Genomic DNA, 27215 nt, shown 5'->3' with positions numbered 1-27215 from the left:
TTGGTTCCTGGAAAAAGTTAAAAAAATTGAAAGACCCTGAGAAATCTTATCAGAAAAAGAACACACCCACATAAACAAACTCAGAGATGAAAATGAAAGCAGCACCACAGAAACCACCAAGATTCAGAACATTATAATGGAATAATTCTCAAAACCTTTATGATAATAAGTTTGAGAATCTGGAAGAAATGGACAATTTCCTAGCAAAAACGATATGCCCAAAACCAAACCAACATGAGTTAAACCAACTAAAAATACACAAATCAAGCCTTGAAATAGAAAGAGCAACAAGAGACCTCTCATCAAAGAAAAACCCAGGACCGGAAAATTTACAGCAGAATTATACAAGGCTTTCAAAGCAGAACTCACACCAATACTCTCCAACTGGTCAATGAAATTGAAAGAGAAAGTTCACTACCGAACTTATTCTATGAAGCCATCATAACCCTTATCTCAAAACCAGGCAGGGACTCATTAAAAAAAGAGAACTATAGAAGTGTTTCTTTGATGAACATCGATGCAAAACTTCTCCACAAAATCTTGGCCAAACAAAATTTTCGTAATAAAGACCCAGAAACACAACAAATCAAAGAGGGGTTGGACAAATGGGATTACATGAAGTTGCAGAGCTTCTGCATGGAAAGGACATAGCTAGCAAGACCAATGGATTGGGAGAAGCTCTTCACTAGCCATACAACGGACAAGGGTCTCATATCTAAAATATACTTGGAACTCAAAAAACCAAATCCCCCAACAACAAATCCTCAAACAACTGTCCAGTAAATAAGTGTGCTAAAGACTTCTCTGAAGAGGAAAGAAGGATAGCCAATAGACACATGAAGAAATGCTCAACCTCCCTAGCCATAAAAGAAATGCAAATCAAAACAATATTAAGATCCCACCTCACCCCAGTTAGAATGGCTACAATCAAGAACTCTAATAACAACAGATGCTGGAGGGGATGTGAACAGAAGGGAAGCTTACTGCATTGTTGGTGGGAGTGTAAGCTTGATCAACCACTTTGGAAAGCAGTATGGATGTTCCTCAAAAGACTCCACATAGAGCTCCTCTATGACCCAGCAATCCCACTTTTGGGCATTTACCCAAATGTTCACAAACAAGACCACACTAAAGCAACCAGCACGACTCTGTTTCTTGCAGCATTATTTACCATAGCTAAGATATGGGACCAACCCAGATACCACTCAGTATATGAATGGATCAAGAAAATGTGGTATATATACACAATGGAATTCTATGCATCCACCAGAAAGAATGACATTGCCCATTTGTTAGGAAATGGAATGACTTGGAAAAAATTATATTAATTGAAGTAAGCCTGGTCCAAACAAACTTATGTACCAGGGTTTCCCTTATTTGCAATAACAAGTATATGTCTGAGTCAAGCAGAAAAGATCAGATCACTTGATTCAGGGAAATGAAACCTAAGATATGCATTCAACTTATTTTTTCTTTCATGCGATTGTTTCTAACACATTTATAAGATTATTTCTTTGTTGCTTTGTATGTCCCTCCCCCATAGTATAACCCCTGGTTTCACTGTATTTGATGTTCGTATAATTTGTGGAGGGGAAGGGGCAAAAACAAATCATTTAAATAGGGATACAGGTGGACCAATTGCAACAATGAGATGTACAAGTCGTTATGTCAAAAACGAACTTTACAACTTTGGTGGGGAGAGGAGGATGCAGGGTGCAGGGGGAGAATAAGAAGGGATGAGAAGGGAAAACAACAGAGGAGGCTACAAGGCTTGATAAGAAATGTACTCATTATCTTGCCTATGTAATTGTAACCCCTCTGCACAGTATTTTCACAATAAAAAAACAAGACCGGATAGCCCTGGGTGAGCACTAAGATATTCCCAGGTTGTATGTGGTGGAGGTGGGCTCATGGGCCAAGATTGCCCTCACCATATGCAATTACTGACAGCTAGAGTAGAACTCTGATTGTCTGGTGTTAGATGACTTTCCCAGGTACTGGGATGATTACAGAGCTCTGCCAGAGGCAGTCCTGGCTATGGGGTCATGGCACAAGTCTGGTGCTATCACCTGGGCCACACTAAGCTGTGGGACAATATCACCATCTTGCTTCCTGTCCTGCCCATGAAAAGTGGGATGGAGAACAAGGATGAGTCACAGCTGCATGGAAAGTTTTGTCAGGTAAGCCACAATCTTTGCACCGGAGGCAGACACCTGTAATCCTACCTACTAAAAAGACTGAGATCAGAAAATTCTGTGAGACTTTTATCTTTACAAAAACATAAAAAAACTGGTGGTGGAAATGTGGCTCAAGTGTTAAAGAGCTAGACTTGACCTGAAGGATTCAGGGTCAAATCCCAGGCCTAGAGTTCAAGCCCCACAACCAACAACAAAAAACCCACAGGACCATTTTACTGAACACTGCCATGCACTCAGGCTTAATATCCCATCCAGAAAGCCCAAACACTCACATGGATACACTGAGGCCTCACTCTAGCTTGTGTTGTTATAGACCAATGCACACTGGATTCCTAGAACAACCTAAATTTCATCCTAATTCCATCTTGAGCACAGTCCTTCTAGGGCAATGGTCCCTGAGATGATTCACTGCCCAACAAGACTGGGACTGGGCCAGGTGTTAACAGAGTCACAGGGCAATAGTGGTTTTACAAGGCTAAGCAGGAAGACAGTTGTCAGCCTACTCCACCCATGGTGGAAACTGATGCAAATGGCATTTGGTTCTGCTTCAGGGACCTTGCAACACCTCCTGAAAGATTCCAATGAAAGCTGGGGTGCCATGACAAAACAGTGCCTCTATTTTATTCTGGATTATTGGTCCAAACATGACATGCCTGACACAGGGTTCTAAGAAATGTCCTGACTCACTCTTATACCCTCTTCACTAGGAGGTTGAATCCCATACCTGCTGTTGTTCACAAGATTGGAGGAGGGAGGTTGTGGCAGTCTCTTTCTCCTCTGTCCTAAACTAGTTCCAGAGGCACAATCTAAAGGTCTGGAACCAGCACTGGTTCCAGGATACAGGGATGGTGCTGAGACTGAACTTTAATTCTCTCCCTCCCTGCAATGTTGGAGGGTTTCTGTCCATAATGAGCTACCAATGCTGTTGATGGGGAGGAACATGGAGATGGCTTCTTCCACCTTTTCTCATACACCTTTTTCTGTTGTTTTGTTCTACTAGAGAAGTACTCTCTGGTCCTCACCACTTGACTCTCATATGTTCTTTGTTAGGTGGTGCAATCTTTATATTCTCTCTTTGTCAGCTGCCTTCTTGCTCTGCTTCTGGGAATCCTCTTGAATGATGACATTCTGTGAGTCAGCTTAGTGTGCCTCTACTACATGACATGAATTGTATTTCTTTGTTTTCCTTATTTGCCAGTTGTGGGGCCTGAACTCTGGGCCTGGTTGCTGTGCCTCAGCTGTTCAGCTCAAGGATAGATCTACCACTTGAGCCACAGCACCAATTCCATCTTTTTCTGCTTATGTGTGCTGAAGAGTCGAACCCAGGACCTCATACAAGGCAAGCACTCTACCAGTGAGCCACCTTCCCAGCTCTTCTTTGTTTCCTTTACTTTCTTCAGAATGGAAGATCTACTTCTTTGCAGAAGCTTGCCTTATCAGCAAAAGTGTGGCAAGTGAGCACAGACACAAGGCAGCCTGTTTTCCTATTTACTCCTAACACAGCAGGCCCTGAATCTCTGGTTGAACGCAGGTGGACAATCTGCTCTCAAACTGAATTGTATTTCTTGAGAGTTTCTTCATATGCAAATCTAATTCTTTCCATGCTCCTCTCATCTTCTCTCACCATCATAGAAACTCCTCTGGGTTCACCAATTTTATTCTGACAGAACCTTTTGCAAGAACTCAGGAGATAATTCCCTTCCCATGTGATGGATTCATTCTGTTTGTAACCTACTGATTAAGTCTGACTGCAGAGACTTGGGGCACTGTTCATACAATGCCACACTGCATTGGTTTCTGAGGCATATTTTTGACATGACCATGTCAGAAGAGAGTTACACCATCTATAATGCTGTGTATGCCATGGCCTGCGCACTGCACCAGATATTTCTTCATCACATGGAAGAGCCACAAGTGGACAATGCACAAACAAGGGCATATCTTTCTTCACAGGTAATGGCATTGCTTTTGGGTGATCTGCTCTAGGCATGTAGACTTTCTATTGAAGGTCTCATAGCAGATATTACTAGGTCATCTGGCTCCATTTTGGAAAATAGAAGAAACAATGGGCCTATAATGCTGACCATGAAATGACTGTAGAGCTATGAAGACAATGTCTTGAAGATCACTGCATCCGTGACAAGGAAGTGCTGTGTCTTCTGTCTCCATCCTCATTCCCTGGGGAAAAACTATCCCCTTTCAATAGCATATATCCAAATTCTCCTTGTACCTTTTTAAAATAACAGATCAAGCGTGACTAGTTCTTGAAAAGCTAAGATTGTCTGGACACAAGTGGCTCACACATGTGGTTTACTCCTGACTACAATTAAAAACAAAATAGATAGAGGTGGAATTGTGGCTCAGTGGATGGAATGCTTATTTTGAAAGAAAAAGAAAAACACCTTAAGATGAGTGCCTTGGCCCTGTGGTTGAGGCACAGGTAAGCGCGCACACACACACACACACACAAACACACACACACACACACAATGAACTAAGTCTTGTTTAAAGAAATCTTTCATAGTTGCCATAAAAATTTTACATTTTACTTAGTTTATAGTTTATCTACTTTTCAGACTGACTCTCTGATCACAATCATAAAATAAGTGATAGGAATTCATTATAAAGATGTGATAGAAGTCTGTCATATTACAAATGAATTCTAATAAGAATTCTAACCAAATAATGATATTTGGTTGGATGTGGCTGGAGTTTCATTCCTTTGAAATTGAGTTTCTCCATTCCATTTTGGATAACCAGGTTTTAGAAACTTCTTAACAAGTAGTCCACTGTGGGCCTGCATTTGATAGAGTTCATTGATTCCTATGGTGTGTGTGAATCATGTGGTGGGAATGAGGGATAATCTGTGTGTATCCATTGTTATGGGGTTCTGTGATAACTCTGTGAAGCACTTCACTATACTGTAATGTGTCCCTTTTAGCTGCATCCCTTTTTGAAGAAGATCCAGTTTACCAATCCTGTTGGAGACCAAGTAGTTTTGAATGAAGAAAGGAAATTGGAGGCAGAGTATGACATTATGAGCTTTTGGAATTTTCCAGAATGTTTGAGACAAAGGGTGAAAGTTCACTGGTTTTCTCCATCTAGGCCACATGGCCAACAACTGATTTTGTTTGAAAATCTGATAGAGTGGCCCATGGGATTACCAAGGTGGATCATTTATACATCTCCATTCTCTCCTTTTTATAATGTATTGTTCAGGATGGAGAAATTGAATCATTTATAAGAAGAGAAAAAGATCCCGAAAGAGAGGACAAAAACATTAGATACGCCAGACTCCATGTCTTTCAGTGTTCTTTACAATTCTATGAGAACAAGAATGATTCAGAAGAGTCCCCTAACACATCAAAAGTGTTGAGGAGCTTGAAGTGGGAATATTGTTAGACCACCACTGCATTATACAGTCATTAGTCCAAAGGACAAGCAAGCTCACATCTCTGAGTTCAGAGATCTTGACATCATTCAATGCAGTAGCTGTGGTTCAGTGGAGTGATGTCACTCACACATGCATGACAGAAGCACACACAGTGTTGTCTCTAATTTTGCCGGGCAATGGCTGGAAAACAGAAAAGCATCTGCACAAAGATAGAAATGTCTGAAAGCACAACAGATTATTCCATTTACAATGACTCAAAGAAGTGAGTGCTCACTGTTCTGTAGGTGCTTATGTAATGGCTGCTATTGTTGGACAACTATGTATTCAACACAGAGGAGTTGATGAATTTTACTACAATAAAGTTTCAAGGGGAACCCAAACAACCTAACTAAGTAAAGTGAATGGGTGTTAGACTGCCATATCAAAGTCTACATCAAACTTTTGAAGTCTCTGATCAATTGCCCACTAGAGAAAAGGAAACTTCAAATCCAATAACTTTTTGCCCTTTATTGAGTATAAACTTACAATTTGAGGCTAATAATTAAAGGGTAGTTGCCCTTATACATTCATCATACTCCAATAGTAAAGGAAATTAGTATTAATTAATTTCTAAGCAAAGATTCTAAAGTATAAGGCACCTGTTCCTGGATTCTCAGCAAAATAAAATGAATGTTTACCTTGTCAAAGAGGACAACGTACCAGAATGATTCTGATCTCATGTGTTTTGCCCATGAGCAGCGAGCCAAATACAAACACAGTTGTAACAGTTTGTGTTTAAACAGTCACAAGTTACATTAAAATTGCTCATACTTAGCTGAGTATCAGTGCCTTAGGTCTGTAAACTTAGCTCCTCCGAGAGCTGATATGTGAGGATCATGGTTCCAAGCCATCCTGGGAAGGAAAGTTCATGAGTCTTTTATCTCTAGTAAACCAACAAAAGTCAGAATGTATATGTGGTTCAAGGGGCAGAGCACTCACTTTACACAAAAACAATGCTCAGAAACAACACCCAGACCCTGGCTTCAACTATCAGAACCAGCACCCAAACAAAATAAAACCCATAAGAACATCAGCTCACTTTCATTTCTTTCGGTGGCCAAGATGGAAATTCACTGTGAAGTACAGAAAGATGAAGCAGATGAAATAAAAAGAACAACACAGAAGACAGAGTTCATAGTATGGAAAAAATAGGAAGTTCAGAATAATATCATTGATGCTGTTATTGTTTTGTCAGTCTCGGGACTTGAACTCTGGGCCTTGAACTCTGTCCCTGATTTCTTAAGCTCAAGGAGAGAGCTCTACTACTTAAGTCATAGCACCAATTGTGGTTTTTTGGTGATTATTTGGAGATAAGAGTTTCAGAGACTTTCCTGCCTGGGCTGGCACTGAACCACAATCCTTAGATTTCAGCCTGTGAGTAGCTAGGATTACACGTGAAAGCCAACAGCACCCCACCATTGATGCTGTTTTGATAACTGAGGTCCAGGCCTTTAATATTGTTGCAATAGTTCCTTTTCAGTCCTCAGAAAGAGTTTAGAATAATACATGTATTGTAGTTAGGGGAAGATTTCAACAGGAAACAGAGCCAGTGATCTGTAGGTAGAATTAAAAATTGGTTACCCATTCTGCTAACCAAACACAACTAAGGACATATAAAACTTGGTGAACTGTGAACACAAGTGTGAAATAATTGTTACTGGCTACCCAAAGCAATTATGTTTTTATGTATGATTAAAAGGTGATATTTCCAAGACCCTTAATGTATCAATTACATCATTACTTACTAGGTAGAGCTGCATCTGCCTTTAGACACAACTAAGGGGTGAAGAACCAAAGACCTTTTCAAGCTTGGAGCACAAGGAAAGCTCAGCCTCCATCCTCAGGACTGACAAACCAGGAGCTGGCCATTCCCAGCCTCTGTCTCAGAGGATACAAGCGTGGAACCTATAGCTGTCCTGGAGACACTCAATAAAGGAGAGAAAGGATGGGCTCATCATTGACTTCCATAGGACCTTGGTAAAATCAATGCCCAGAGCTCACAATTAGTCAATTTGTGCATCATATTGGACCAAATCTCTAAGGACACCTAAATAGAAATGGAAGAAGAAGAGAAAAGAGAACAACAGAAACACTAGATTTTTGAGGGGATCTCTTTAGCCATGCTGGCAAAAGATAGTGTGTCCTTTCTTCCACTGCTTTATTTTCTACTTGCATTTTTCAGATCCAGTGATGTCCAATCACCTCTTGATTGGACTAAATTACACATCATAAAAGTGTTATTCTTTTACAATGAGATATGACAAAATAAACAAGACACAAGAAACAAAGATTGGCTTCTTAATTTGTTATATATTTTCTAGCTGACTCTTTATATTGGACCGCATATATGGTGTATAAGCATGCACATCTAAGGGAAACTAAGAGGAGGGCAAAGAACTATAGGAAAATGGGTGAAAAAATACAGCAGAGGGGCCCATCAGCAGCACTGGTCATTGATGAAAGTGAACTAAGCAACTCAAGGCTGGTATTGGGAGGGAGGGAAAGAGAGAGAAAGAGGAAACAGCTGATACTGAGCAAAAGGAAAGAAATGTACATATCACCCGATTTGGGAGAAACAGTTTTATTGTTAAAGTCTTCAGAGTTCATAAGCTTTGTAGTTGAAGACAATGATAAGATGTGTTGTGAAGGTTAAAATGTGTTAGTGACTTCAGCTAAGTATCACTATGCCACAATACTGTGAAATTAATGTAATTACTCTCAATAAAGAAAAAGTGTTAATGTTTTAAAGTACTGACTAAAACATTGAATCAAATGTATTAACTTTTCACATTCTTGTGGAAGTCTATTATTAAATTCATTATTAATTTCAATATTATACACGCAATTCTTTTCAAGTCAGACACCAATGTCTACTTTAGAAGGCTTGGATCTGAGGATCACAGTTCAAAATTAGCCTGGACAGAAAAGTGTATGAGACTCCACCTTTAACTTACAAGTAATAATACAGGACAGGAGGTATTTTTCAAATGGTAAAATGCCACTTATGAATTACAAAGCAGCTTGGGTCCTGACTTCCAGGGCTGGCATACACACACAAACAAACACACACACACACACACACACACACACACACACACACACACACACACACACACACGATTTTTTCCATATATTAATTTTTTCCCTTATCTTCCCACCAACCAACTCTGAAAACCATCAATCCTGTCTTTAATTTTTTAAAGCAAGTTATGTCTTTTCTCACGATGGTCTGTGGATGCCACTGTGGGCAGTGCCAATGATGCCAAAGACTCAGCAGATACCAGGAAATAAAAAGGCGGAGAGAAAAATACCCAATATATTAAATGAAAACCAACCAAGGGAGGGAGATGAAGGGTAGGAAGATAGGAGGGCAGGGATGGGAAGGGAAAATGAAGGAGGAGGCAACAATGCTTGATAAGAAATGTACTCATTACCTTGCTCATGTAATTGTAACTCCTCTGTACGGTATTTTCATAATAAAAAAATATATTTTTTTAAAAAAGAAAACCAACCAAATCTGCCTGAGCAGGAAAAAAAGGAAAGAGATGCCCCTATGTTGCAAGTGAGTTATCTCAACCCGGAGAGGGGCCAGAATAGCAGGAATAGGCTATGGATCCCACCCGGGCTCCCTACACCTGCTGCTCAGGATCTGCCCCGAGTTGGTGTTGCTGACATGAGCAAGGCCCTAGCCACATGCAGCCCCTCATGCTCAAGGCCCAGTTCTCCTTCCTATGATGCTCACTGCCCAACGCCCCAGGGCATGCTGGGAGTATCCTTCCCCTTCCAGAGCAGGAACCTGAGCCCCATCTTCCCCAGAGGCGCCAAAGCATGTGCAGGGGCTAAGCAGCTCAGACATGCTGCTTGTCACGTCTGGGGACCGCTTGATGCACCCGGTGAGGCATGCACCCTAGGTTGGTTGGCCTGGTAGGGGTGGATCTGGAAGCTTCCAGAGGCAGAAGCCACACTCCTGCACTAACAGATGTGAACGGCTCATGGACCAATGAGCCTGGATACTGTGATCCAGAAATCTCTGCGTATGTTCCCAGGAGGATCTGCAAATGTACTGGTAGCTTCCACCAGCCAAAGGGATAGAAGGTAGAAATTTTCTAACTGGCTTTGAGACCATTCAAAGCTAAGAATATTACCGTGAGTTTTATGGTTTTCTTATTTTTCTTCTCTTATTTTGCCACTTCTTGCCAATATTAACTCATCCAAATTTATATTTGCCTTTCCTCCCCCGTCTGGATTCCTTTGATAAAACAATCGTGTAGTGTGTGTTCAGATTTTCTCCTTTCTTACACATATGGGTCAGATAGATAACGTGCAGTTTTCTCTACATGCATATTTTTCCCATTGTGGTTTCCTTTAAGGGACAAAAAAAGTAGAAATTACATTTAAATTTTCCTGGCTTTGGTTAGATATTTACTTCAATGTAAAACCTAATTTATGTTACTCAGTTCTTTTTTTTTGTCTGTCATTGGGCTTCAACTGTGAGCCTAGGCTCTGTCCCTCAATTTTTCAGCTCAAGGCAAGCAATCTAATACTTGCGTCATAGCACCACTCCTAGTTTTCTGAGTGATTTATTGGAGATAAGAGTCCCATGAGGTTTTTTGCCCAGGCTGGCTTTGAACCAGGATCCTCAAATCTCAGCCTCCTGAGTAGCTAGGATTATGGGTTTCAGCCTCCACCTCTCAGGTATTGCTCAATTATTTTATTATTATTATTATTATTATTATTATTATTATTATTATTATTATTATTATTATTGCTCAATTTTTTATATACCAAAAGGCTAATATATGAGTGTTTTTAACTAAAAGTTGCTTTCCTTCAAATATTACCTGAATAAAGTAACAAGAGTGATGTGTAAAGTGATGCAATCAGCTGCATTTTGAAAACACCAAGAGATGGTCTGAGATCCCTCAAGTTTGTTAAGTTTGGACTCTTCATGCAATGTCAGTCTACATGTGATTCTCCTATTGTCTCTGCTTTAAAACCAAATGAGAAATATCAATTTACAACCAGTTTGTCTAAGGATTACTACTTTACATGTTTAAAAATGTCATTTTGAGATCAAATGTTTTCAAAGAGTTAATTAAACATGTAATTGTTAAAAACTCAGTAAGGAATGGAGGTGCCAGTGATTCACACCTGTAATCCTAGCTACTCAGGAGATTGAGATCTGAGGATCAGGGTTCAAAGCCAGCCCAGACAAGAAACTCCGTAGGACTCTTATCTCCAATTAACCACCAGAAAACCAAAAGCAGTGCTGTGGCTGAAGCGGTAGAGCATTCTCTCTGAGCTGAAAATTGAGGAACAGCACCTAGACCCAGAGTTCAAGTCCCATGACCAAGGGAAGTTAATAAATGAAAGTCTTGAGAAAGGGAATTGATGAAACAAATTGGTCTCATTTGGATAAAAAATGATTTCAGAAGCAAAAACGGTCTTCAATTTTTTTTTTGGTGGGTTGTGGGGCTTGAACTCTGGGCCTGGGCTCTGTCCCTCAGCTCTTCAGCTCAAGGCTAGCACTCTACCACTTCAGTCACAGCACCAGTTCCCGTCTTCAATTTTTATACCCACAAAATGTTCAAGTAAGTAGCAGATGAGTACATCTTGAGACTCATAAAATAGAGCTTATTATAAAAATAATTGGCAATAAATAAGTTGATTAATTATCAAGAAAATTAATAATAACAGACACTAATGGGGATATGGCCAAAAGAAATAGTATAACACCATTGGTAACATAATATGACAAAAGATATAATATTACATACATATTACACACACACTAGTATGGGTATTTGTTATGTCTATGTTTACATATGGTGAGTGTTTCTCATGACACTACTTAGAAGATGAGTTGCAGAACCAGGCTCCATTCCAATCAACACATGAATGGAAAAAGTAAATTGAGTCACACAGACACAAGGAGTCTTGAGCATCCAATTATATGTTTGAGTCAGGAATATGGGAGGAAGTGGAAAACATCGTGTTCAGTTAATCACCCTGGCAAATGCAGCAGTGGTATATACAGGACCCCATGTGAAAAATGAAGCATACAACCTGTAGGTGGGGCAGGGAGGGTAAAACTGGGTAACACTGTAAAAACAGAAATGTACTCAATACCTGATTTACATAATGGTAACTCCTCTCTACAACAGATTTACAATACAAACAGAAAAAAAAACAGACATACAGAAAGAAAACATGCAGATAGATAGAGGCAACACAGATCCCCAAGTTTTCTCTTATTTTTGAAATGTAGGGAGAAGAAGGCATAGAGTACTAGAGTAGATATCAATGATAATGAAGTAGAAATTGTTAGCTTCTCCAGCAAGGAAACCTGATACACGGTTCAGGCAGATAAGGCAAACTGGCCACCGTCAGGAGATGGAGACCCATGGATAAGACAAAGGAAAAGGAAAAAGAAGAAAATAAAAAGAGAGAGAAGGGGACAACAGCAGATATGGAAGTGAGCACAGAGTCTGGGGAACTTCTCAGTGTCCTAGGGAGGTTTGACCAGGATGGTCTAGGAAGGGACTTCTGTGGATGAGGAAGTGACCTCAGATTGTGGGGTCCTTTGCTGACTCCCATTCAGGTGATTGACAGGTGACTGACTGCTGGTTTCAGGCAAGTGAAGAGGAAGTGGGGAGGGCATGTTCTCTTAGGCAGACTGAACAGAAATAGAGTAATAGATGAGGAGAATGGGATAAAAGTTTGTCCTCTGAGCCAGCCACAGGTGGCTCAAACTGATAATCCTGGGTATAGAAGCAACAAAGATTTCTACCTCAAAAACCAAGTCAGGCTAGGCCCCAGCACTGATGATCTTGCAATTTCTTGCTGACTACCAATACCAAATAGCATTTGCATCCTTACTTTTCCAATTTACATTTGCCAAGACCTTCCTCATAAATATATGCAGCCAGTTCACAGAACCAGCCACCCTGGGGAAGTCTATGCAGAGCAGGACACTATGCTGTGACCATGGTTTCACTTCTATTATGAGGAACTAGTAAAGAAGACAGGTAGGGAGACATGGACAGAGCTGGCACCACGTGGCTGTCCAAGTGGGAACAAGAATTTCCGGAGGACTCAGGACATGATGGGGACACAGCAGAGCAAGACCCATCCATACACCCACAGCTACCAGGATCCTCAGTGTGCAGGTCTGCTATGTTCCCAGAAAGTCATAGATCATAGAACATCTCTGTCTAACAATGGACCGCTAATATATTGATAGGTGCAGTCTGATGGTCAACAACATGCAAGCACTGAAGAAGTTCAAGATTCAGAATGCAAATACCTAATTGGATAAGTGAAATGACCTTGAATATTGATTTGTAATGGTAGAATTCCAGGACACTGTTGGTAACACCTGCCGCAGTAAATAAATACATTGAGCTCTTCTTGATTCTTGTGCATGTGCAGTTGGTATAAAAACCTGAATGGGTCATTGCTTTTCCCCAGTTTGTGAGCCTGCCCATCCTGATCTTTGATTGTACTCCAATAACTCTGAGTGGGCCTTTGTTGAGCATGGTGCTCTATGATCATTTGACCTTCACATGGCATCCTCTGCTGTCATCCATTCCCATCATCCCTAGTGACCCTTGATTGGTTGTGATTTTTTTTGTTTTCAACTTTTTGTTTTCACACAAGTTTGTGAACAACTCAACAAGAAAGGAATTCATCCCTGGAGTTTCATTATCTACAGTCTTGGATGAAATGATGGTCCTGACGGTGTTGAGAGGAAGATGGTACACATGTTTTCTAACTTCTGTTTTGACCTTGAAACGGGGCCTCAGATGCAGAGCCAGAGGGCAGAACGGGCTCTGTATTCCTCTAGGACAGTGGAGGACATCCAGGTACCAAGAAGCCACAAAAACTGAAGATCCATTTAGACACCCACCTTACACAGTCTGCATCCAGAATCACAGCTCCATGTCGAATCAGCAGCAATGTTCCCTGTGGCTCTGACACTGCTTCTCCTCCAGCATCCACACCTGGTCAGTTCCTCTGAAGACTGCAGACGCATTTGCACAGAGAAATCTGTGGCATGCCGCAGGGGAGATGTGGTCATTGCTGGATTTTACCCCCTCTATTCTTGGGAATTGGTCGTTCAAGGCTTGAATGACCCTACCCTGCAGCAACAGAACATTCAGTAAGTGATTTCTTGGATTTTCTTAAATTTTGAATTTTCTCTTTGGATTACAGTCAGAGGTGGGGGAAGTTTGGACACAATCACTGATGTGCTCTGAATCTTCTACACTGCCCTCACTACAACAGCTCTACTTCATTTCAGGTGTTCCCAATGAATATTTTTTTCTTCCAATATTAAAGAGTTTTCTGTCTGTCTTCCACTACACTCCCCTTTCCAGAGATGTCCCGACCACCCCACCATCACTGTGACTCCTCCACTCATCACTGTTACTCAGGATCACTGGGGTGACCAAGAGTCCATACAAAGACACTAAAGTGCAATGTCCCCATCCATAGGGCAAAGGCCAGGGAATCTTCAATCCATTCTGTTCTTTATACTTTTCAAAACAGGACCAATGTTTGGACCTCCTTCAGGGAAATGTTTCTTATTATAGACATGCAGTTTCGGCTTCTGAGGTTATTTCATGTCAGCAAAGCTCTGGGAATGGGGAGCTGCTGGTCAGATCATTAATAAGAGATGCATGACATACTTGACTTTTTCCCCTTAACTAATGTAAGTAAGCTTCTGTCCTGCTATCCATGTCTTGGCCTCTCTCCTATGTTATTCCCAGAAATTCCTTGTTCTCCAACATGTTTCCAGGCTTATTTATTTTTCCCTGCTCATAACTTCGTAAACTGGATTTGAATGTTTTTTTTCATATATGTTGTCAGTAATGGGTCTTGAACTCTAGGCTTGGATGCTGTCCCTCTGCTATTCACCTTAAGACAAGTGCTCGATTGCTGGCACCACAGTGCCATTTCCAATTTTCTAGTGGTTTATTGGACATAAGAGTCTCATGGACTCTTCTGCCCTGGCTGGCTTTGAGCCCTGATCCTCAGATCTCACTCTCCTGAGTAGATAGGATGACAGGCATGAGCAAAGGTGCCTGGCTTTTTCATATATTTCATGCATTTGTCCCAGGTGAGCTCACTACTTTCAGATCTATAGAATTCTCTGTAAACTAAGGAAGTCATGGATGAATCTTCTCAGACAAGTTGTGTGGAAACACCCTGTATGGGGTTTGTTCAGGAAAGGAATACTTTATTCCATGAGAGGTTTATGAGAGATATTGAAGCCAAATTAATATGGTGAGGAAGTGAGTGAGAAAGATGGGCTCATGTGTAAATCCAGCATTACAAACATACCCCATGTGAAGGGTGAGATGTCAGAGCTATCCTCTTCTCTGTCCATTCTCTAATTGAGCTGTGTATATGTGTGTGTGTGTGTGTGTGTGTGTTTGTGTGTGTGTGTGTGTGTGTGTGTGTGTGTGTGTGTGTGTGTGTGTGTGTGTGCATGTTCAGATAGACTCTGGTACTCAGGCATCATCCCAAGTCCTGATGGCTTTTTTTATCATGGCTGAAACTCCACCACTTGACCTACAGCTCTGCACCAGTTTCTGTGGAGGTGCTTCCACATAAAATGTGTCACAGGTATTCCTGCACAAAGTGACTACAAAACATAATTCTCCTGTATCATTCTCCTTCGTAGTTATAATTGCAGGCCTGAGCCACCAGTTCCCAATTCATATTTAGTATTACTGACATTCTAGATGTCAAGCCTCAGTTACATTGCACAAAATAACATCAGCAAACATCCATGAGAGTAGAGATTATCTCTATGAGAATTTCCCTAAAATGATTATATTGAATACTAGGAGAACTCATCATTCTGGAACATTCTTGATTCATATTGGCATGTGATACCATCTGGTTTTTGAAATGTCTCCAAATTATACCAGTCTGACTGGTCGGGCTTTGTGCCTGTCTTTCAAGAAATTCCAGGAAGGCATCAGTGTTCGTGAGTTTGTAAGTGACTTCCACAATGTCACCACTAGAGGGAGCCGAGGGACTGTGAGAAGTCAGCTGTGAGGTGATAAACCACTTCAGTACCAGAGAAAACCAAAGGCTATTTTGGTGACAAAATACTCTGTGGTTCTAAAAACCTCACGAGAACTCCAATGAATCATGGGTCCAAATATGCCTTCTCCTGGGTGCACAGGGGGACCATTTGCCTCATCCACAGGGAATGGCCTTGTGCATGGATTCTGCCTTGCAATAGCAAGATTTGTGTGCTGGAACAGGCATTAGACACAGCTGTGGTCACCAGAACTCTATAATACCTGGAATACCAAACAGCAGGGTCACCAAAACAGATGAAGGTTAAAAGTAGGGACTTGGGATCCTGGACTTTGATAGCAGAAGAAGAAATTCTAGACAAGTCACAACAGTAAGAAAATGTGGCAGAGCTTTGTTGAGTAAGGAAGCAAACAAACAAACAGGTAGACAAAAAGGAAACAGAAAGGCAAAGACACACTCTAACTGAAGAGAGACACACAGCTCTTGGGCTGCCACGGGTATTCACATGGTAAAGGCAGGAATCTGACTTCAAAGTTACACAAACATAGGATTGTCATCTTTGCTCTAATCACTCCTGGTGTTAAACTTTCTGAGTTTCTGTATGTTTTGACCATTCTTTCCAGATGATTATCCTTGAGGGAAGGAAGGTGTGTTGTTGTCTGTATTTGGGGTAGGAGGTTGCTTAAATTTTGGGGGAGCATTTTGGTGGGAAGGCATTTGCCCTACAAGACAACTGCTAATTCATATGATGAGAAATGCATCTCTCAGGAGGCAATGCAACCTGTTGCCTCTCTTTGAAGTAAAGATGGTAGCCCTGTGTTTCTAAATCACATGTTTCTGAGTTGCCTTCTCTAGGACTCATTTTTTTCCTTAACTTATCCACATTCTTTTTGTGCTCAGTGACTTTGGTCCCTTAATATTAAGTTATGTAGATGGGTGAATAGCTCTCTGTTTGCTGTGAGCTTCCCAAACCTCATTTTTTTACTAATTTATTCTTCTCCATTTTCCCCTACATGACTTCATTCCCTTAATATTAAGGGAAGTAGATGGACAAGCATTGAGCTTGCATTAACCAGGCCTCATATTCCTTAGTCTATCCTGCCTGAGTACAGCATCCTCAGTCCACTGCGATCAAGACCAACACAGTGCTGGGGGAGTTCAACTCAGGTTGAATGTGGTAGAGGTGTGCTCATGAGCCCAGATGCCCACAACCATACACAATTAGTGATAGCTAATATAGAATTCAGATTGTCGGGTGGTAGATGACTTTCTCAGGTATTGATTACAGAGTAAGCCAGAGGCTGTCCTGGCTATATGGTCATGGCACAGTTCTGGTGCTATTACCTAGCCCACACTAAGCTGTGGGACCATATCACCATCTTATTTCCCTGTCTTACCTATTAAAATTAGGATGGAAAACCGTGCAATGCTACAGCAGCATGGTAAGTTTTGTAAAGGAAGCCACAAGCTGGGCATGGGTAGCTGACGCCTAGAATTCTAGCTACTTAGGAAGCTGAGATCTGAGGACCGGGGTTCAATGCCACCCCAGGCAGAAAAGTCTGTGAGACGTTTATCTCTAGTAAAACAAAAGAACGCCAGAAGTGGTGCTGTGCCTCAAGTGCTCGGGAGCTAGTCTTAAGCTGAAGATTTTAGGGTCAGATCCCAGGCCTAGAGTTCAAGCCCCACAACCAACAACAACAAAAAAAGCAATCCACAGGACCATCTTGGTGAACACCACCATCTACTCAGGCTATCTAGCATCCCCAAAGCCCAAACTGTCATGTGGATACACATAAGCCACACGCTAGCTTATGCTGATGTAGACCAATGCACACTGGATTCCTAGAACGACTTCAGTTTCTGCCTGGCGCCATCTTGAGCACTGTGATTCTAGGGCAGTGGTCCCTGAAATTATTCACTGTGCAATGAGACTAGACTGAGCCAGATGACAAGAGAGTCACATAGCCACAGTGGCTTCACAAGGCTAAGCAAGAATACAGGTGTCAGCCTACTCCACCCATGGTGGAAACTGATGCAAATTGCATTTGCTTCTACCTCATCGACCTTCCAAAACCTCCTGAAATATTCTAATTTAAGCTGTGGTACTAGCATCAAACATTGCCTCTAGTTTATTCTGGATTATTGGTCCAACTATGAAATGCCTGACAAAGGGTTCTAAGAAAAACTCTGACCCAGTCTTCTGCCCTGCTCACTGGGAGGTTGTATCCCATACCTGCTGTCATTCACAAGATTAGAGGAGTGAGGTTGTGGCAGTGTCCTCCTTCTCAATCCTAAACCAGTTCTAGAGGCACAATCTAAAGGTCTGGACTCAAGAGTAGAAACTATAAGCACATCCCCAGCACTGGTCTCAATGTATGGGGATGGTGCTGAGATTTAACTTTAATTCTCTTCCTCCATGCAATGTCAGAGGGTTTCTGTCCATAATGAGCTACTAGTGCTGGTAATGGGGAGAAACATGGAGATGGCTTCTCCCCCCTTTTCTCACACATCCTTTTCTGTTGTTTGTTTTTCTAGAGAAGTATCCTCCACTCCACACTCCCTGATTCTCATCTGTTCTTTGTTGGGTGAGGCAATCTTCATGTTCTAACTTCCTGGGCTGCCATCTGGCTCTGCTTCTGGGGAATCCCCTTGAATGATGACATTCTCTGAGTCAGCTTAGTGTGCCTCTACCACATCAAATGAATTTTGTACTTCTGTGATTTCTTTACTTTCCTCACAAGGCAAGATTCACTTCTTTGTAGAAGGATGCACCATTGGCAAATGTGTGGCAAGCAAGCACAGACACAAAGCAGCCTGCTTTCCTATTCACTCCTAACACAGCAGGCGCTGCCTCTCTGTTCATACTGGTTGAACTCAGGTTGACCATCTGCTCCCAATTGGAATCGTATATCTTAAGATTTTTTCCATATGCACAGCTAAGTTAAGGTACTAAATGATTTGGGATGTAAGCTGAGCCTGCTCCTATGTCACAGCAGACAGCAGTGTTTTTCACTTATCCATATGGGGCAGAGAGGAAAAGCCAGCTTGCTCATTTCCCTGCCCCTCTCTCTCTGCAATATCAGAAGAATAGTCATCTCATGTATGCTGATCAAGACCTGTTCAGGAACTCTCCCAATTCTAAGAACTTTCCTTAGACTCCAAATTAGAATACCACCCCATTGTATCTATACATATTACTGTGGGTAGAAATCAACATTTGCTTCAACAAAGTCATGAAATTTGCAGTTAATCATTTGTAATACTTGTATACCTACCCAAATTTTGTGATTTCTGTGCAGGATGAACTTAAAGAAATATCAATTGCTTCTCACCCTGGTGCTGGCTGTGGAGGAGATCAACAAGAATCCCCATCTGCTACCCAACATGACTCTGGGGTTTGAGATCTATACTGCACATTACTCAGGTACTGATCTGTTAGAGGATCCACTCACCTGGCTGTCTGGGAAGAATAAAAACATCCCTAATTACACCTGCAGAAGAGACAGCCAAGCTATAGCGGCACTCACAGGAACCTCAAGCAAATTTGTCCCAATAGGGACACTGCTAGACCTCTACAAACTTCCACAGGTGAGGCTGGGAGGGGTGGGCAGATGTGGAGCCATATCCACAGTGACTCTGCCCTCAACAGGCTGAAGAGGAGGTGGTATCACAAACCCTTCCAAATGCATAATCTCACAGGGAGAAGCCTCCAAAAGTGGGTGGGACATACACATTTTCATTGCTGCAAATAAAAGGAGCGGTATTGAGAGGAAAGGATGACCCAAAGCTCTGAGCCTTATCTGTACATGTCTACAAAGTGTTCAGAACATGGGAGATGAATTTGCAAATGGGAAAAGCAAACTTTTGTTCCCACTACTGTACTATCAGTTGTTGTGTTGTTAACATCAGGACTGACATTTGCCAATGACTATCCTCTTCCTGATGTTATTTCCATTTGTTCCCTGTAGTTCATCTTTGGGGCTTTTGATTCTCTCCTGAGTGACCATGGAAAGTTTGGTACTGTCTATCCGATGGCTGCCAAGGACTCAGGTCTAGCCCTGGCCATGGTCTCCTTGATGCTTCATTTCAGTTGGAACTGGGTGGGACTATTCATCACTGAAGAAAACTATGGAATGTGGTTCCTCTCAGAATTGAGGGAAGAGATGGGCAAGAGTAGAGTTTGCTTTGCCTTTGAGAATATGGTACCTTACAGTATCCTTTCAGATTTCTCAAATGATCTATCGATGCAGCGCCAGCTAATGGACTTATCAACCAATGTGATTATCATTTATGGGGACAGTAAATTTCTACTTAGTTTTATTCTTAAATTTAGGCACTTTTTAATTACAGGCAAAGTCTGGGTCATGAACTCACCCTATGATGATGTGACTATTGCTAAAAGACATTTTCTGATTGACTCTTTCCATGCACCTCTTATCTTCTCTCACCATCATAGAAACACTGCTGGGTTCACCAATTTTATTCTGACAGAGACCTTCTCCAAGAACTCAGCTAATAACTCCCTTCCCAGGTCATGGATTCAGTCTGTTTATAGCCTACTGATTAAGTCTGACTGCAGAGACTTGGGGCACTGTTCATACAATGCCACACTGCAGTGGTTGCTGAGGCACATTTTTGACATGACCATGTCAGATGAGAGTTACAACATCTACAATGCTGTGTATGCTGTGGCCCATGCCCTCCACTAGAGGTTTCTTCATTACATGGAAGGGCCAATAGTGCACAATGGGCAACCCAAGGCATTTCTCTCTTCACAGGTAATGGCTTTGCTTTTGGGTGACCTACTCTAGGCATGCACAACTTCTATATTAGCTTTCATAGCAGATGCAACTGGGTTGTCTGGCACCATTTTGGCAAATACAAGAGATTCTGTTGTGCTCTCCATGAAGTGTTGGTAGAACTGTGAAGACAATGTTCTTGAAGAACGCTGCATCCGTGACAAGGAAGTGCTGTGTCTTCTGTCCCCATCCTCACTATGTTTGGGAAAAGCCATCCCCTTTTCAATAGGATATATTCAAATTTTCCTTGTACCTTTTTAAAATAACTGATTAAGGGTGACTAGTTTTTTTATTGTGAAAATACTGTACAGAGGGGTTACAATTACATGGGCACGATAATGAGTACATTTCTTACCAAGCATTATAGCCTCATCCTTTGTTTCCCCTTCCCATCTCTTCCCATCCTCCCCCCACTCACTCCCTACCCAATCCTCCTCCCCACCCCGAAACAAAGCTGTGAAGTTCATTTTCGACAGTCCCTACCAAAACCTCCCCCCTCCACACCCCGAACCAAAGCTGTGAAGTTCGATTTCAACGTAACGACTTCTATATCCCATTGTCACAATTGGTCCACCTGTATCCCTATATAAACGATTAGTTATTCCCAGACCCTCCACAAATTATACCGACATCAAATAGAGTGGTTATACTGTGGGAGATGGACATACAAAGCAACAAAGAAATAAACATATAAATGTGATAGAAACAATCACATGAAAGAAAAAAAAACTTTTGAATACATATCTTATGGTTCATTTCCCTAACATCACCTTATCTGACGTTTTCTGCTTGACTCAGACATATACTAGATATAGCAAATAAGGGAATCCATGGGACCTATGTTTCTTTGGGCCTGGCTTACTTCACTTAATATAAGTTTTTCCAAGCCTTTCCATTACCTAACAAAGTGGGCAATGTCATTCTTTCTGATGGTGGCATAGAGCTCCATTTTGTATATATAACAATTATTCTTGATCCATTCATCTACTGCGGGCATATGGGGTGGTTCCACATCTTAGCTATAGTAAATAATGCTGCAATAAACAGAGTCATGCTATTAGGTTTAGTGTGGTCTTGTTTGTAAATATTTGGGTTAATGCCCAAAAGTGGAATTGCTCGGTCAAAAGGGAGCTCTACGTGCAGCCTTTTGAGGAAACTCCATACTACTTTCTAAAGTGGTTGAGCATGTTTACACTCCCACCAACAATGCAGTAAGGTTCCCTTCTGTCCACATCCCCTCCAGCATCAGTTGTTATTAGAGATCTTGATTTTAGCCATTCTAACTGGACTGAGGTGGTATCTTAATGTTGTTTTGATTTCCATTTCTTTTAGGGCATTTCTATTAGAGCATTTCTTCATGTGTATATTGGTCATCCTTCTTTCCTCTTCAGAGAAGTTTCTCTTTAAGTCTTTAGCCCACTTATTTATTGGGCAGTTGTTTCTTTGAGGATTTGTTGTTGGGGCATTTAATTTTTTGAGTTCCCAGTATATTTTATATATGAGACCCTTGTCTGTTTTATGGCTAGTGAAGATCTTCTCTAAGGGAGCCTAGTTCTTGAAAACCTAATATTGCCTAGACACAAGTGGCTCACACCTGTGGCTCACTTATGACTACAATTAACCACCAAAAAGACAGAGGGGGAGTTGTGGCTCAATGGACAGAATGATTACTTTTAAAAGAACAAAAAAAAAAGTTGAGTGCCTAAGCTGTGAGGTCACACCACAGGGCAGGCATAAACACACACACACACACACACACACACACACACACACACACACACACGCAGTGAACAAAGTCTTGCTTAAGGTAATATTTCATAGTTGTCAAATATATTCTATGATTCTACTTAGTTTATTATTTACCTATATTTCAGACTGATTCTCTTATCAGAATCACAAAACAAGTGATTGGAATACACTTTAGAGAGTCCGTTGAGTACTATCATATGATAATTCATTATTTTATTGGATGTGGCTGGAGTTTCATTCATTGAAATTGAGTTTCTGCAACCCATCCTAGATACCCAGGTTTTAGAACTTGGTAACACTTTAGTCTGCTGTGGGCCTGCATTTGATACAGTTGTTTGGATTCCTATGGTATGTCTGAATCAGGGGATGGGAATGAAGAGTAATCCATTGTTCTGGGGATTTGTGATAACACTGGGAAGCACTTCACCATACTGTAATATGTCCCTTTCAGCTGCATCCCTTTTTGAAGAAGATCCAATTTACCAATCCTGTTGGAGACCAAGTGGTTTTGAATGAGGAAAAGAATTTGGAAGCAGAGTATGACATTAAGAGCTTTTGGAATTTTCCAGAAGGTCTGGGACAAAAGGTGAAAGTTGGCAAGTTTTCTCCATCTAGGCCACAGAGTCAACAACTGGTTTTGTTTGAAAATCTGATAGAGTGGCCCATAGGAATTACCAAGGTGAGTCATTTCTACTTACTCTCTCGTTTTAAAAAAATGTATTGTTATTAGGAAGTAGTTGTAGACAGACCTTACAATTCCCTAAGTCAGGTTATGATCACACTGCTTGTAGGCAATGTCACCACATCCTTATTTCTCCCCCGGAGTCAGTCGTTTCTAACCATAATGGAATTATCTATGTATAAATGAGCAATAAGCTTATCTTGTTTTAAAGTTAGTTCATTGAAACTATGGCTCAGTGGTGTACATTTCAAAACTTTCAGTTTCTGGAAGTTTCTTACTAACAGATTCATGGAGAGAACAGGGGAACATATCATGACCAATATGTTGTTCTATGTTTGCATAGTGAATATCATAAAATTAAATGACAACTGTGAATCATCATTCCAGCACTGTGACAAAATATCTGAGGGAATCAAATGAGAAGGCAGAAGGGCTTGCTTTGCTTCTGCCTGGAGATTTCAGATCATGGTTGGATAGATTGTTGCTTGTTAGTCTAGTGAGACAGGATGTAATGAAAGGAGCATCTGCCAGAGAAATTCACCAACTTTCTGACAGCTAGGAAGCCAAGAGAGATGTGAATGGCCCTGGTACAGCAGCACCTTCACAGCAATTAGCCATGCTTTATAGAGTGGGTTTGAATTTTACCTGAGTGATTTTCCTCTCATGCTCTTATTCATCTGTAAACAGATCACTTGAATTCAAGAATAGGATGCAGGATTAACTCCCATTTCCTAATTTCATAGAATTAACATCCAACACTTCAAAGCTCCATGATTTCCGGATAGTATGAGTGCTGGGTGTTGAGGCCCCACATTTTCTTCAGCTCATGTCAGATGAAACTGTAAGAAGGTTCAGTAAATTCATTTGCTGTGTGAATATAAAGATTATGTGTTTTGATGATCATTTCCCCTAAATCACTGGAGTGTGTCAGATGTCAGGTGAAAGGATAAATGGTCACTAACTTTCATCTGAATATTCTCAGACTCCTCGGTCTGTGTGCAGTGAGAGCTGTGGTCCTGGATTCAGGAAGGCCTCTCTGGAGGGAAATGCTACCTGTTGCTTTGATTGCACTCCTTGCCCAGAGAATGAGATTTCTAATGTGACAGGTGAGTCTGTTAGAGAAATTCCCCAACTCTCCTTCCTACCCTTCCTTCCATGCAAGCCAGTGGAGTGATCTGCAGTAACATGGCAGGAACACATATGCACCTTCATGCAGATTTCCAGGGCAACATTAACCATACTTCTCCTTAGAAGAAACACCCATTAAGCCCCTCCATTGAGTCTCTGATTGTATTTTCTAATCTATTACAGGCTTCATCTTGAGAATACCCATGTTCCCCTGTCCTCAATCGCATTTTTTGTATTTAAAGAAAATGTTTACCCATGGTTTCCATTATTTGTAATAACTACTATATGTCTAGGACAAGCAGAAAAGGTCAAAAGCTATGTACTTATGACCATATAAGTTGATGTTAAGCGAAATGAATGCCAAGATAGGAACACAAGTGGTTTTTTCTTTCTTTTTTAATGTATTTATAATGACCATGTGATTTTTTTGTTTCTTAGGTATGTTCCACCCCCATGGTATAACCCCTGTTTTCAATGTATTGGATTCTGGTGCCCTACATCTTGTATATACATTTTCCTAATTTGGGGAGGGCAAGGAAAAAACAAACTGCTTAAATAGGGATACAGGTTGCCCCATTTTAACCAGGAGATGTACAAGACACTATATTGAAAAAAAACTGTACAACTTTAGCATTGTTGGGGGAGTACTTGGGGATGTGGACAAGGAAGGGATGGTTAGGCAAAAACAAAGCAGGAGGCAATAATCCTAGATGGGAAATGTACATTTTACCTTACTCGTGCAACTGTAACTACTCTGTACAGTATTTTTACAATAAAATACATTAAAAAAAACAAAAATGTGGAACAATGATCGATAGGAAATGTACTCATTACCTTAATCATGTAACTATCACTACTTTGTAAAGTTAACAATAAAACATATATTTAATAAACAAGGGAGAAATGGAGAAAATAAGAGCTAAAGACTGAAAAAACGAAAATATCAAGGACCCGTTGTTGATCTTTGAAATGATAGGCAAATCATCATGGAATTGCTGATCTAACACAGCCTTTCATTCCTGAGTGCCTATTGCTGCTCATTTCCAATTAAGTTTTATTTTGTATTTAGCATGCAGTAATAATTCAAGTGGCTTTGTTATGATCACTCCATGTCTGACACTGGCACTAGGCTGACTAGCAATTCTTCAAATATAAAAGATTCAGAAGTAGTTTATCATCTCCATTTCATTTCTCTTCTCCCTCCTCCACCTCATCTTTCCCAGACCTTATCTTATCAGTGGAGGACCACTGTTCTTGATACAGATCAAATGCTCAAGAAGTTTGTGTTTGGTGTAATGAAGAGATTGAGGTTTGGATTAGACCCTCTTGTACAAAGTGAAGTCATTGGGCTGATTCTCTATTATCCATTATGTCTTGAATGAGTAGCAGAGAGCCAGAGTGGTATGACCTGTCAAGAATGCAGCACATAATGCTGGTAATCATATATTACAACTGTAATCCAAGTAATTTAGGCAGTTGAGATTTGAGGATGGAGCTTGATGTAATGATGTACAAGAAACTCAGTAATATTCTTTCTCACCATTAAGCACCCAAAAAGCTGTAATTGGAGGTGTGGTCAAGTGGTAGAGTGGTAGTTTTGAGCATGAATACTCTGGAAATCGTCCCATGGCCACAGTTCTAGCACTGGAGGAAAGAGAGACAGATCTAAAGAAGGAAGGAGCTACAGAAGGAAAGAGGGAGGAAAGGAAGGAAGGAAGAAAGGAAGGAAGGAAGAAAGGAAGGAAGGAAGGAAGGAAGGAAGGAAGGAAGGAAGGAAGAAAGGAAGAAAGAAAGAAAAGATAAACATAAAAACGGAAAGGGAGGAGGGAAAGAAGAATAAATGTGATAAAGAGTTTTGATGTGAAAGCATTTTGATATAGAGTTACTCTATTGGTATTGAACTCAATACAGGTCAAATGGTGAATCAGGGGAAATGAGATAGCTACTTAAATGAAGAGGGTTGAGAGGAAATACAAATACTGAACAAAAACTAATAGTGATTCTCACACCTCACCAGACATGGAGCAGTATGTCAGGTGTGCAGATCATCAGTTTGCCAACATACAGAGAAATCACTGCCTGAGGAAAACTGAAGGCTTCCTGGCTTATGAAGACCCCTTGGGTATGACCCTGGCTTGCACAGCTCTTTGCTGCTCTGCACTCACAGCTGCTGTTCTTGGGGTGTTTATCAAGCACCAAGACACCCCCATTGTCAAGGCCAATAACTGGGCCCTAAGCTACATCCTGCTCATCTCCCTCATCTGCTGCTTCCTCTGCTCCTTGCTCTTCCTTGGCCGTCCCCACACAGCCTCCTGCATCCTACAGCACACCACATTTGCAGTGGTCTTCACTGTGGCTGTCTCCACGGTCCTGGCCAAGACCATCACTGTGGTTCTAGCCTTCACGCTCACTGCTCCAGGGAGAAGCTCGAGGCAGTGGCTGCTCTTCTGGGTTCCTAACCTCCTCATCCCCATCAGCACTCTCATCCAGGTGACCCTCTGTGGCCTCTGGCTGCGAATCTCTCCTCCCTTTGTGTACACAGATGCACAATCTGAACATGGCTACATCATCATCCTGTGCAACATAGGCTCTCTCACTGCCTTCTACTGTGTCCTGGGATACCTTGGCTCTCTGGCCCTGGCCAGCTTCACTGTGGCTTTTCTGGCCAGAAACCTGCCTGACACCTTCAATGAGGCCAAGTTCCTGACCTTCAGCATGCTGGTGTTCTGCAGTGTGTGGCTCACCTTCCTGCCTGTCTACCACAGCACCAAGGGGAAGGCCATGGTGGCCGTGGAGGTCTTCTCCATTTTGGCCTCCAGTGCAGGTCTCCTAGGCTGCATCTTTGCCCCCAAGTGCTACATCATCCTGATAAGACCTGAGAGAAATTCTTTCTCCAGGTTCAGGGAGAGATCAGGTTCTGGAAGAAACAAACATTAAGATAAACATAGATGTTGCCTAGAATGTTTAGAGTCTCGGAGAGCAATCGGTATCACATCTTAGTTTAATGTGAGGACTTCTTTGAACAAAGAAGTTACTCTAATTCATTCCTCTGGTTATGTTAGAGACATAGCACATTCCCAACAAGACCTCCTAAATTTGCATTCTAACTTGGATATTTCATGATTCCTCCAGTGTAATCTGTCCTTTATACTATCATACTTCCTAATGAG

General features: G+C 41.3%; 1 protein-coding gene and 1 non-coding gene across 2 annotated transcripts; both read left to right on the top strand.

Moving 5' to 3' along the window:
* The first annotated feature begins 8832 nt into the window (after positions 1–8832).
* On the top strand, positions 8833–8918 carry LOC138814334 (small nucleolar RNA SNORD35). Its single transcript, XR_011367925.1, has one exon. It is a non-coding gene; the product is annotated as a small nucleolar RNA SNORD35 (small nucleolar RNA).
* A 4467-nt stretch (positions 8919–13385) lies between these two features.
* On the top strand, positions 13386–26982 carry LOC138813637 (vomeronasal type-2 receptor 116-like). Its single transcript, XM_070002037.1, is given in 7 exon segments — positions 13386–13496; positions 13626–13792; positions 18987–19275; positions 19656–20465; positions 22687–22914; positions 23900–24023; positions 26063–26982. Coding segments are annotated over 7 exon segments (2649 nt in total).
* Positions 26983–27215: the final 233 nt, after the last annotated feature.

Source organism: Dipodomys merriami, unplaced genomic scaffold, assembly GCF_024711535.1.
Source record: "Dipodomys merriami isolate MVZ:Mamm:240054 unplaced genomic scaffold, mDipMer1.0.p SCAF_6, whole genome shotgun sequence".
NCBI lineage: Eukaryota > Metazoa > Chordata > Mammalia > Rodentia > Heteromyidae > Dipodomys > Dipodomys merriami.
The sequence above is the reverse complement of the archived record's forward strand: the minus strand, read 5'-3'. Positions and strand labels throughout refer to the sequence as shown.